The 13,604-nt window shown below is 35.0% G+C and overlaps 1 protein-coding gene across 9 annotated transcripts in view; it reads right to left on the reverse strand.

The window, feature by feature from the left end:
• Positions 1–628: 628 nt before the first annotated feature.
• Positions 629–13,604, reverse strand: part of CSNK1A1 (casein kinase 1 alpha 1) — a 38,462-nt gene continuing 25,486 nt past the window's right edge. For 2 of the 9 annotated variants that reach the window (XM_081091032.1, XM_081091029.1), the window contains 5 exons: positions 12,594–12,668; positions 9,646–9,752; positions 8,545–8,693; positions 4,733–5,136; positions 2,167–4,011 (listed from right to left, as the gene is read on the reverse strand). In XM_081091032.1, coding sequence (XP_080947158.1) covers positions 5,117–5,136; positions 8,545–8,693; positions 9,646–9,752; positions 12,594–12,668 — 351 coding nt within the window. In that variant the 3' untranslated portion in view covers positions 2,167–4,011; positions 4,733–5,116. Of the gene's footprint in view, positions 1,823–2,166; positions 4,012–4,732; positions 5,137–5,578; positions 6,772–8,544; positions 8,694–9,645; positions 9,753–12,593; positions 12,669–13,604 lie in introns of those variants that run through there. The other 7 variants (XM_081091036.1, XM_081091031.1, XM_081091033.1 and 4 more) reach the window with 5 other exon arrangements.

The raw sequence follows: 13,604 nt of genomic DNA on the forward strand, positions 1-13,604 counted from the left end.
TATTACCAAAGCTAAACATTTTTATTTTACACAAGCTATACTCAAAAATAGCTTTATGAGACTGATTTCTGGCTAAAAGTTTCAAAGGGTTTATTAGTCAAGAAACAAATACCTTAACTGACATGGGTGGATAGAAAAGAAGTGAAGCTGCCTACCCCACAAGTTCATACTCATGATTTCTGCAGTATGATGGTGCTAATATATGTAGTAATCACGGAATTATTGCTAAAGTAGTTTTCAAATAAGAAAGAAAAATTAAGCTTGACACAATCTGACCAAACTAGTGTCATTTTACAATTTCAAGATTATTTTACAAAACACCTACATTTTTTTTACACAATAGGCAGCATTTTCAGACAAAAGTACTTTTAAATTTATTCTGACATGCTCTAAATGAATAAATTACAGTTAAAAAAAAAAGTCAACTAATCTTTCTCTTGGGTCAGAAAAAGAAAAGAGCGGCATATGAGATTGAGACAAGTGCAGAAAACATATAGAAAATGAGTGGGTTAGGGAGGGTCAGTGATCACATTAATCTCACATGGTGTGATGTTCTCCAAGGTTAAGAGTCAATCTGCGCAGAGCCAATTAACAAAAAATTTAAAGAAAAACTTCATTCTGCAGTTAAACCCTTTAATGCTTTCATTTATTCAAAATCAGTCCAGCTGTTAGTCTGAGGCTGCTGGAGTTACAATAACCAAGTCCTAGCAGTTGCAGCACTAGGTATTTGTGCCTGCAAGTCATTAAAAAAAAGAAAAAGAAAAAAAGAATGCCTTTCTCCTCCAGACCTAAAGTTTGAGTAACAGTTTTAACACTAAACCTAAAATGATTTACAAAGGGGTTTTATGTAACAAATGGCTTGAAGTAGTCTATTAAAAAATTGGGGAGATTTTGATTTCATAGTGACTCAGCAAGGCATTTTTGTTGTTTAAAAAAACAACCCTCATTTCCTTACAGAAACAGTTTTTAGTTTTTAATGAACTTGTAAACAAAAAAGCTCCCATTTCAAAATAAAAACAAATCCCAGATCATATAGATGTTTACAGTGATTACATTTATCTAAGCAACATACATACATATTCAGTTTTAAGATGTTAACTAAATTTCTGTGACAAATATGTTTTTTTTTAATACCAAGAACATTATAGAGTTAATGCAGAGTCCTAAGGATAATCTAGTAGTCACTAAGTTTTTCTTAAGTCTTCACTTTAGATGCTGTTATTTCTAGCTCAGGTAAGCAGGCAGTCTTTCATATGCTCAAACACTGGAATCTTTGGTTGCTACCGTATCAGCTGGCTTGCAAACAAGAAGCCAACCATTTTAAGAATGTTTTAAGTGAACAACTTGCAAACCCCAGGGGTGGATAAACCCTAAGAATGCACAATTGTGAGCATTTACAACCATCACAACTGTGGCTGAAGACTGTTCATGCCGTTCTTCTGAAATGAGATCTCAAAGCAGTATAGTTCAAAGAAAAAGATTTTAACAAAAAATTGGCATATGCACAATTTCTCCACCAATTTGTGGTGTCAACCATTTAGTTAACTTTTCCACTTGAAAAAATGCAATAGAAAACTGGACACCATGTTTCACTATCTCAGTTAATATTCACAATTACAGCGGCTACAACTCGGGACACAGCATCACCAATGCTGCCCAGAGCCAGTTTATACTGAAATTAAGTTCTTTACACCAAGTAAATGGTTGTCCACAACCACTGGCTAGTGTACATATGAACTAAAATTTCTAGATTTTGGGAGAAACAAATGCTGCTCCGATCATCTGCACTGCTTCTTCTGTTCCTTGACTCATGCTTAGAAACCTGTAAAAAAAAAAATAATAAAAAAAATAAGTAAAACAGAAATAAAAGGTTAAAATTCCAAGTTAAAAAAAATTCTTAAGCCACACCCAAATTAAGGAAATTAGTTAGATCTGAGCCAATGATTACTTTAGAACTGTGACTGTTGATTTTTATCTATTTGAAAATCATGAGCTCTTTTTTAAAAAAAACAAAACAGAAAAATAAGAAAAGTTTTTGTTCTGGATATTTCTAGGTAGGAATAGTGTGCAGTGACTTAAAGCCTCCCAATCAGCATACAATCCTCAAGCTAGAGAAATAATGGTAATTCCTATAAGCCTGTTTTTCTTTTTTTAATTTCTGTGTTTCTAGTACCTAGAACATTTTATGTTTACAACTATTTGTCAAATAGATGGAAAACAGATTGCCCTAACAAATGGAAAGTATAGTTTTAATCATACTATGTATGAGTAGGATTTTTCTGCACATTATTTCTGATACAAATAAGGAACAATAAGTTTTAATAAATGTATTCAAGGCATAATTATTTGAGTTATTCCACTGAATACAAAACTGAATATGGTTTTTTTTAAAGAAACCTTAGACTCAAATTTTTTTAATCTCCATCAGTTGCATTAAAAAGGCTAGATTTTGTCTCTGATTTGAAAATGCAGATAGGTTGCTCTTTTGGCTTTATTTACTTCTCATGCCTTCCCACCCTACAAACACTCCCCTCAGCCACAATAAGACTCTAGGGCAGTGATGGCAAACCTATGACGCGCGTCAGAGGTGACAGGTGAGCTCATTTTTTTGGTTGATTTTTCTTTGTTAAATGGCATTTAAATATATAAAATAAGTATCAAAAATATGTCTTTGTTTTACTATGGTTGCAAATATCAAAAAATTTCTTTATGTGACATGGCACCAGAGTTAAGTCAGGGTTTTTCAAAATGCTGACACACCGAGCTCAAAAGGTTCGCCATCACTGGGCTAGGGCAAGCATGTGAAACTCGCGGCTGGTGGCCCACATGTTTGACATGCTTGCTGGGCTACACGTAAAGGCATGTTACCCTTATAGTCAGATCTATTTGATCTCTCACTTCCTTAGCACAAACCATGTTTCTGTCGATCACAAACTGCTCCTTTTTTGAAATATTCTCTCACTTGCTAACTAGGAGTTTGTCTTTTATCTGAAGTCAGAAAGTCATCTTCATTCATTTAGTAAATATGTTGTGCTACGCCTTGTCAGATGTCAGTGCTACACTTCCTTGTCTCTCCATAGTGCCTAAAACAAGGCTAGGAACAAACAGATCTTTATTGCCTGGTTCTGAAAATGTACTTTACCACAAGGAATATCATTACCTGGTATATATTATTGATAGGATTACCAAGGTAAGCCATTAAAAAAAAAAAAGGCTACCAAATCAAACCTGATTTAAAAATCTGACCATATTCTGTAATCTAATACAATTTTAAAATACGGAGTATTTTAAAGCAAATTAAAACTATGTATGGATTAGCGAAATAAAATGACTTTTTGTGATGAGCATTTGATTTAAAGTACTGCAATTATTCTTAAATGCCATAAAAAAAGTTTTCACAACTATGAATATTGGGTTTTCTTTTAACATAGCTTGCTTACATAATTATATTGAATAATTACTATGTTGAATATTTAAACAGCTTTAAATGGAAACCAGTCACTAACAAACTAAAAAGGAAATATGTTACATTGGAGGCAAAATATGAAGAAAAACTCGTGTGTTTTTAACAGGGATAAAAATTATATCTAGGTAAGAATTTTATCTGTTCATCTTTTAATATGATTTGAAGAACTGCTAGGTCAATTAAAGATTACAATTGTTATGGATTGGTTAAAGGCTAGCCTAACAATATTCCTGGTACAATACAACAGTCAAATCCAGATTGAACTCTTCAGGTTAGCCGGTAGTAGGTAGGACACTTCGCCCAAGAATCAATGTTTCTCCAGTGAATTGTCCTAAGATGTTACTAAAGTTTGTTCAGAAAAAAAACAACAACTCAATAGGAGCATCCAGGAGGTATCCGGCATTCCATCTGCAAGTACTAAGCATTCTTTTCCCCGGTGTGCTTGGTTTTGATCTTGTAGTTTAGGTGGCATCTCCAGGCTTCTCAAAGTTCAAACTCATCTTCACTGCAACAACACTTAAAATAAAAAATGGGTGCCTTTGTTCCTAAAAAAAGAGGGGAAAGAAAAGTTAAAACAGGTTTGGAGGGTTACTGTGACAGATTCAAGAGTTAATAGCTATATTTAAGTTTCTTTTTAAATCTGTAAAAGAAAAAAAATGTTTATTTTTATATAACTAACCAGGAGATTCTATCCCTCAATATGGAAAGTATGTATCTGCTCCTATTTGTAAATTAAATTCAGATGTCCCTGAAAATGTTTTATAGAACCACAAACTAGTTCAAAGGGATTTTTATGTAATTATAGTAAGGCTTAAAAGTTTATGATGGGCTTTTAAAATCCTTTCACAGTATAAGACATTAACTTTAAAAATTTTTTAAATATAATACTCATTTTCATTACTATGTAATGTCATTTATATTAATTAACTTTTCCTATAATGTGCTTATGTGGTTTTCTTCTTTTGGTCACACAGAATCAAGCCGACAGAATCTGAAGCAGATTGGCAGTATAAAAGTTAAAAGAAAAAAAATTAAAGAACCTATAATAACTCTTCCTTCTCCACAGAAAAGCATTATATTAGGAAAGATAAAGGAAAAAGATTTTATTTTTATCACTGCAAATAAGATAAATGACAACTTAAGTATACCAAGTATACATCATCCCTAAACTGCATTAAAAAACAGACTGATGATCTGATTTCTTGTCTTCCCTGTCACAGAATTCATTCTGCTACAGATCTTTGAGTTTGCAGAATTTTAAAATACCTGTTACAATTGATTCCTTCCCCAAATGGTAGATGGTCTGCATTATACACCACTGAGTCACAGTGACACTGTACTCTTCTGGGTCTTCTGAATGGTTGTATCATCCAGACAATCTGACAGGTTGCAAAGTTTGACAGGTCCGGCAAGCCTTGAAGATGTGGGCTTCAAATCATCACAAATCAACTCCTGCACACTCATCTTCATTTCCTGTCCATTTGCTTTAGTTCTCTTCTCTCCACGTTTATTGTTCCACAGTGAAAAAAGCTGACAAAAATTTCAGCAAGCAGATGCAGCTCCCGGGCACTTCCTTGAACTGAGTGTATTCAGAGCACACCAGACGCTCCAGATATCTCAAGGTCTTCCCCTGTGATTTGGGTTACGTTGCTAAGTGACCAGCCACGTTCCTAGCAGCAATTGGTGAAGTCAGAAAAAGTTAAGCTAGACATAAATGGTAGGTGAAGCCCAGTAAATACTGGAAGGTAATTCAAGGAAGACCATGGATATGGTAGGATAATGTGATGAAAAACCATTACTAATCTCTTGAATGCCAACAATTTGACATCCAAGTACTTATGACAAAACTATGCTTAGTACTGATGGCTGGAGTAGTGAACTGATTGACAGATGGGTTAAGGTGATAAGAACAGTAGACTTATGTGAGGATCAACCTTTGGTTTATTACCTTCTGAAATTCTCCCATCTCTGCCCTTAACTAAAGAAATGAGCAACTTAATTGGATTGGTAATATCTTAAAAATATTTCCTTTTCCTTTACTTTTTAAATGTCTTGAAAAGTACTTGGAGGAAGTATATTAGGAGTGAATCTTTTCTTTTTCTCTTTAACATGTATAAAAACAATAATTATAATCATGTGATACCTGTGCACTGAAAACTAGTACAGAGCACAGTAGGCATTAGGAGAAACACTTGTTTCTTATATCATTCTTTTGATGGGCTTTGGAATGGAACATTTCAAAAGATCTTTTCTTTAGAAAAGTAATTAGGATAGAAGCCTATTACATATAATAAACCTTTCTTAGCTGAATTCAGACTTTTACAAGTCTTTGGACATTTTTAAGTGAATTGCTAAAACAAGTCATTATAGCTTTCTATGAAGAAACATTATAGATTTTTCAAAAATAAAAATAATCACATAAAATATATTAGTGAATGCCACCATTTGGGGGATTTTTCCAGGAATAGCTATTCCTGTGATACAAAGTTCTACTTGCTGAAGATTCATTTAAGAAACTGAATTCTGATGTGGAAAACTCTGAAAATATAACTCCGTGCATAACAAATTGACAGGATATATTTGAAAAGCACCTTCTAGCCCTGGCCAGTGTGGCTCAGTTGGTTGGAACATCATCCTGTGCACAGAAGGGTCTTGGGTTTGATTCCTGGTCAGGGCACATAACCTAGGTTGCAGGTTCAATCCCTGGTTAGGGTGCGTGTGGAGGCAGCCAATTGATGTTTCTTTCTCACTCTCCCCCAAACTAGAGATTGGAATCGGGAATAAGTAGACCGACTTTCAAACTCAATACTTCAACAGTTTCTTAATGGATGGATGACCCAGAAATGGTTGGGGTTAAGGTTAGGGGAATTGGCTCCCCTTACTCATTTCAAGCCACCTTCAAATCCAATAAAAACCCTGTTTTGTGTAAAATTTGCTGGGGCACTAAGTTCTATATCCAAAATAAATGTTTTCAAGAAGTCAAAGATCAAAACGAATTTTGTTGTTTGTATTCTGTGGGATGGCACATTTTAGTTGCAAGCAATATTTTGCTTGGGGTCAAATTATACTGCATGGACATTCATCTCTGAAAGTGGTCAATGACATGTGATGTGTTTTAAGCAAAGTCCATTTTAATTGAACAATTTTGTATAACCTGTGTCTAAAAATGCTATAAGATTTTTATAAGATTTTAAGTTGCTTTTTATAAAAAAAAAATAGCTACAAAGTAAGGATTGAACTTAAGTTTAATTTTTTTCTCAAGGAAATATACTAACTCAGTGGATCCAACTGCTCATCTTTAAGACCTGGATAGGGCAGGGCAGGACAAAAATTTTACTTGTTTATTGAGTAAGAAATACACAGTAAACTAACAATGAAACTAGCTCAAAATAAAGTATAATTCTTTCTGAAGGCTGCTGAATGCCTGAAGTGAAATGTTCTAGGTCAGCTGATATTTCAATCTAATTTTAGTTCTAGAAACTGCAAATCATGATGATCCTATTATCCCAGCTAGCTATAGGCAAAAATTGGTTTCATTTTGTGAGCAAAAGCTAATATATACTATACTATAGGTATAGTAATATACTAATATACTATAGGTGTCAGATGTACCAAGGCCTCAGTTTAGAGACTCTAGGTTGTCTTACCTAAACAGTAGCATTTCTTCTATATTTTGGTGCTATGATTAGTTATACAATGATTAAAACACTCAAAAGGGGCAATTAAGTACCAAGTGAGATGCACAGGCAGAACACTGGGCAAGCATTAGTGTTTGCTATCCTGAGCTGAAATTTCATTGTCTAAGAACCCTCACTACATTAAAACTTCAACTGTGAATCCTGCCCAATACGGAAGCATCTCTACTTCATTCCTAATAGATGAGCTGCTGGGATGAGGATGACATCAGTTAATTATACTTCTTATAAAGTATCCTCAGAGTAGAGCCTATTTTTTTATTACAAAATAGTTTAAACACAACACTAAAAATATGGATCAAAGAAGACCAAGTTCAGACTAGAGCCGTCATTCAGAAATTAAATAATTAAAGCCCCTAAACCAAACTTTACCTGCCCACTACTTCTAGAAAGTAGGCAGGTATTAGGAGGCAAGCCCTAGAAAGGGGGGAAAACAAACAAAAAGCACGAAACACAGGAGTTGAACTGTATGACAACAGCAATAAGAAATGGAGCTGTACCCTAACAGTTCTACTCCTGTAGCACCAAGAGTGCTGGAGAAAGACAGGAACAGACTAGCAGTTCAATGGCATTTGCCCCAGTTTTTTTTTTCAACTTGCAAGGCCTAACTGCAGAATTCAATTCCACATCGGACTCCTAGATGTTGAATATTAGCATGATTAAAAAAAAAAAAAAAAAAAAAGCCAAAAGCAAATGATCATTTGGAAATTAAAGAACACATGTAGGTAAATATTAGCTAAGAGATTTATGTGTCGAGCTTTTCAGTTATTTCAGCATTTAAGAGCTTAAGCTAGATGCTCTACAACTGAGAAGATAGACACTTTGGGGCAATGCCAAACTCAGACTCACCTCTTGAAATCAGATGGTGTTCACAATATTCCATTTTAAATGCTAAAGCATTAACATGCAGAAAAAATTCTTAACACTGTTAGTCTGAAAGAAAGTCAAGACATCATGGCTAACCAGCTTCATTATTAAAAATCAACAAGTGTTAGGTCTAGGATTTTGGATTTATTGACTATACCATATTCCCAACACCAAATGTTTATTTTGGAAAGAGTTAATGAATGAGTAAAAAAGATGCAGCTGTTAAAAATGACCCAAAATCCCAAGAGGAAATGATATAATATACACACATATATGTATGTACAAATACATATACATGTATATATGAACAAGGACATTTGGGTTTAAAGTTAGTAGTCAAATTTTCCAAGGACGTTTTTTTGTTTTGTTTTGTTTTGTTTTGTTTTTAAACAAAGCCAAATTTTTATGTATTTTAAAACCACCTCCTCGATCTAACACTGTTAGAAATGAATGAATTACCCAATTTTGTGTTCAATTTTTTTCCCCTGTAACGTCACTTGGTTCTTGGCTACTAACCTTTCATGTTACTCTTGGTTTTGTCAGTTTGCTTGCCTGTGGGGGTTTGGGCCTGTTGACCCTGCCCACTTGAAGAGGCTGCCTGCTGTGCTGCTTTCTGCTTTAACATTGTCCAATCAAATGTGTAGTCATATTGGTGGTTCAGGGTTCTGGAAAATATAAAATTATATGTTAATCCTTCAATAAGACTCTAGTTTAATACACAACTGAACTTTCAAGACAGGGCATTTTTTTAAGGAACTGAGTATTTTCTCTTAAGGGTGATAACTTCAAAAAGATTTCTTTCCCTACTGATTTTTTTAACCATTCATTTAATTAATTCTCACTTTATAAATGTCAGGATAAAGTGGGAGGAAAATGATGTCTCCACATTTGATCTGCTATATTTGATAATAAATCCTCTACTGTTAAAAAAAAAAAAAAGCTGCCTTTAAACTTTCTTAAAAGGGGCAAGAGGGTGGGAATGGAAGGCAGCATGAATAGCAAAAACACTGTCAATTATCTTGTGGGAATAATCCTAACAAGGAGGTACTGCTGAAAACAAATAGAGCAGGAATGGGACTCTAAGTTTGTAAGAGATCTATGCTAGTGGCTTGGGAAGACTTTTCTGGGGTTAGAGGATTACTTCCAATTCTTATTAAATCCAACCCCGTGCACTTTATCTCTCCCCTCCCCTCTTCAAGACCAATTCTGGGTTGCACCAAGGGAATCCTAGATTTGGCCTGCCTCCACGCTATCGAACACTCTATGACTGATATTTTAATTGCTTTTCATTTTGGTATTGAATAAGGTCCTGTACGAAAGTTGGAGACTTCCATGGGCCACCAATGTCACTTAGATGTAATGTAAAATGCAATTATTGTGGAAAAGTTTGATTCTACTTTGAGCTTGATTCAACTGTTTATCCATCCCAAACTAAAATAATTTCAAGTACATTAATACTACAAGTGGTAAAAAGCAGAACAAAATCAATTTCTTAAAATTTTACTCATGTTGGTTGGGCCCACTTTAATTTTCCACTTGTCAGAATAGATATGTTGAGTAAATTTAACTAATCCCCCTTCATTGGACTTTAGAGTCTTAAACACTTTAAGAACTGACCTGAAAAGAATGCGGAATAGCTGCCTCAGATACATGTAATCTGGGGCTTCCTCAAAGCGCAGCCCACGACAATAGTTTAAGTACATGGCAAATTCTGCAGGAAACCCCTGTAAGTTCAAGAGTAAAAGACAAAGTTAAAAAACAAACAAACAACTTATTTCAAGATAGAAAAATCAATGCATTTGAATATAAGCAAAATATGTATTTGAAGAGGGGGTTTACTACTTTATTGGATGATCTGAAAGTAAAATAACTGATTTGGTATCCTCATAAAATTAACAAAAGTTCACTATCTTGACCACCTTATTATTACTTTATCATTTAATACTGGTAGAGAAATATTTTTTTCCCATTAACATTATATTGCAAGCACCCTTTTGTTATTTCCAACTGCTTCATAAACCTCTGTGTTGGCTGCTTAACAGTAGACCTAATGAATACATCATAATTAACTTGTACCCTTTAACTAGACATTTAGGGGAGCCAAACTTTTTTTTAATAAACAATACTAATAATCACATCTGTGGGCATAAACTTTTTCCATGTTCAGTTTCCTTAGGAAGATTCTCAAAGATGTTTATAAACATTTAAGGCTATAGATATTAGTCATCAAAAGTATTTTGCCACCAAGAATATAAATGTGCAAAGCATTAAAATAACAAAAATCCCTACAACTCCTCTCCTTCAGTAAATGTGAAAGTGAAGTGAGGTAAGTGAAAAGTCTCTTTGCACAACCTTACGATTTCAATGAATTTCTCCCATCTAGAACAAGGCAGGATAGAATGGATTTATTTGCAACATTTATTTTTAATAATTGTATTGATATAAATAGTTTTAAGTTTTACAAAGTACTCTTATGCTATTTTATTTTTCTAGGGTGAACATCTGAAAATAAAGTCAAGAATATATTATACATCTTTGTTTTTAAACTTTTTTTTTTTAAATATATTTTATTGATTTTTTACAGAGAGGAAGGGAGAGGGATAGAGAGTTAGAAACATCGATGAGAGAGAAACATTGATCAGCTGCCTCCTGTACACCCCCTACTGGGGATGTGCCCAACCAAGGTACATGCCCTTGACCGGAATCAAACCTGGGACCCTTCAGTCTGCAGGCTGACGCTCTATCCACTGAGCCAAAGCAGTTAGGGCTGTTTTTAAACTCTTAACCAGATTTAAAACATTCTCACTATTTTATAGTAATACCTAATACTTCTGTATTTACTACACACTGAATCAATTGTATGTGGCTAATCCAAAAGACAGTCATAGCCCACAATTTCTATACCAAAATTAAGATGTAGTCCACATGTAGAGACTGTTATAATCCTTTCTCTTTTGGAAAAATGGCTGACTTTTCTAATGAGACAAATGAAACTTTCTGTTCCATGGAAATGTAGTCTATAGAAAATATGTTTTGCTCTCGAAGCATATAGGTTTTAAAGTTATCTGGGTGAATTACAACATAACGTTTTACTTATTAACCTAAAATATATTTCATAATTGCCCTAACTGGTTTGGTTCAGTGGATAGACCATCAGCCTGCGGACTGAAGGGTCTCAGGTTCGATTCCAGTCAAGGGCATGTACCTTAGTTGCGGGCACCTCCCCACTGGGGGGCATGCAGGAGGCAGCTAATCAATGTTTCTAACTCTATCCCTCTCCCTTCTTCTCTGTAAAAAAATCAATAAAATAAAATTAAAAAATTTGAGGGGCAACTTTGCATGCCCTCCCTCCTCCATCTGCCAAATTCTTAGTCCTTGGACAAAAATTACTCCTTTGGGCACAATGTCAGATGCCTCTTTGAAAGTGGAGAGCAAAGGAATGAGACATAAGACTGTACGATTAAAGGTGAGGCAAAGGGAGAGATGCTGGTTTGCTGTCTGGGGAGGACCTGGCTGGATGGGACACAGCCCTGGCCAGTCCTACACAGCCAGAGGTCAAAACAAACAAACAAACAAATTTCATGATTTGAAACAATGAATCCCAAGGTGTCTCAGAAAAGATCATAGTCTCCCACTCCACCAGGCATGACATTCATGCACTGTGTGTGTGTGTGTGTGTGTGTGTGTGTGTCCCTCAGCCCGTCTGGGAGCCCTCGTGTTGCTGCGGAGGCGGGCCGCTGTGCTCGCCAGCCATCAGCAATCAGCTGGCTTGTGGCTGAGCAGTGCTCCAACTGTGGGAGCGCACTGACCACGAAGGGGCAGCTCCTGCGTTGAGTGTCTGCTCCCTGGTGGTCAGTGTTGTGTCATAGCGACCGGTCATTCCGCCTTTCGGTCGATTTGCATATTACCCTTTTACTATATAGAGTATGTATAGAAGGGGAAAACAAATTTGTGAATGGGGAGACACATAAAGATATCACCAATTATCCCCTCCAGAGTACTATTTCAACTCATGCTGATTTCTACTTTCCATCACCCAATTATGTAATTACATACTATTTTCTCATTATTTCAGCAGGTATTCAACAGTCTAAAAGACAATCATGTGGTCATCTTTCTGTTTCATGGTTTCCCACAGAACATCTTTCCATTCTAAACTCACATGCTTCTCTACAAAGTTTGAGATTTCAGAGAAATAAGCCTGATTCAGTCATCTGTATTGTCACACATGTACTATTTTATGTTGTTCTGATCTGCTAGCCTTTGTTTCCCTACTCCTTTTGTACCACTGTCAATGTCCTTTTTTAATTTAGAATATTTTAAAATGTAATATTTCTCATAAATTAGTGAGGTTCCATTAGAAAAGTTTTTGCCTGCTCTCTTATTTTCCCTATAATTTTTAACAGATGACAGAGCTCAAAGAAACCAGAAACAGTAAAACACACACTTAATGGCAAATGGCTAGCTCCTAAAACAATGTTTAAATTCCAGAGATGGCAAGAAAAGTGTTTCTTTTTGTTCGTGGATCATTTATATTAAAAACAAAATCAAGCATGTACACCTACCTTACATAAAACTTCCACAGGAGTGGACATCTTCTTTTCACTAATTTTTTCATATTTTTGTTTCTTTGTTGCAGCCTGTGGAAAAGAATCAAACCACACAGACATGTTCAGTGCTACTGAGATCCTTATTAGTTTAACATACTAGACACAAATGTAAACTTAAGATTCAAGAGAACATAACCTAGATTTAAAAAAATCCCAAAGTACAACATATTTAAGTCCCCCACCCCCGCAAAATTGTTAATTTCTATATGGGTTTCTATTTCAATAACATTTTTAGCTATTAAGAGAGGGTGAGTCTAATAGGAACATGAAGATATATATGACTTAAATAAAACATGGGTGATCAAATTTGAAATTTTCTTAACCCATAGTCAACACAAGAGCAAAGATATAAGCAAATCAACACAAAAAAATGAGCCCATCATTTAGTGACATTAATAACTCGTGCCACCTGGTCAGTGTAGCTCAGCGGATGAGCATCGAACCAGGAACCAAGAGGCCATCGGTTCAACCCAGTCAGGGCCTATGCCCAGGTTGCAGGCTTGATCCCTGTGGGAGGCATGCAAGGGGCAGCCGATCAATGATGTCTCTCTCATTGATGTTTCTATCTCTCTATCCCTCTCCCTTCCTCTTAAAAAGAAGAAAAGAAGAAAGCAATAAAAAATATATAAAAATAACTGGTGTTAAGTCAAAATACCTTTCCAATGAAAAATATTAATAATGAATAAAGCTACTCACACATAAACACAAAACAAGTTCCTAGTCTCACAGATAATTAAAAAAAAAAAATACAGACACCGTTTTCCTTTAAAGGATGAATAAAATATTAACATATAACATAGCCATTCAATTCTAAGACACAGATATTTATCAATACACACAAAAGAAATGTTAGAATAATTAAATAATACAGCTAGTATTACTGGCTAAACCAGTTTTACTGTACACAAAAGTATAATGGCAACATGTCAAAATGAGAACGTCTCCACCTAAGTTCTTAGCCCATGT

The sequence above is a fragment of the Myotis nattereri genome (genome assembly GCF_964212035.1).
Source record: "Myotis nattereri genome assembly, chromosome: 5".
NCBI classification, from domain to species: Eukaryota; Metazoa; Chordata; class Mammalia; order Chiroptera; family Vespertilionidae; genus Myotis; species Myotis nattereri.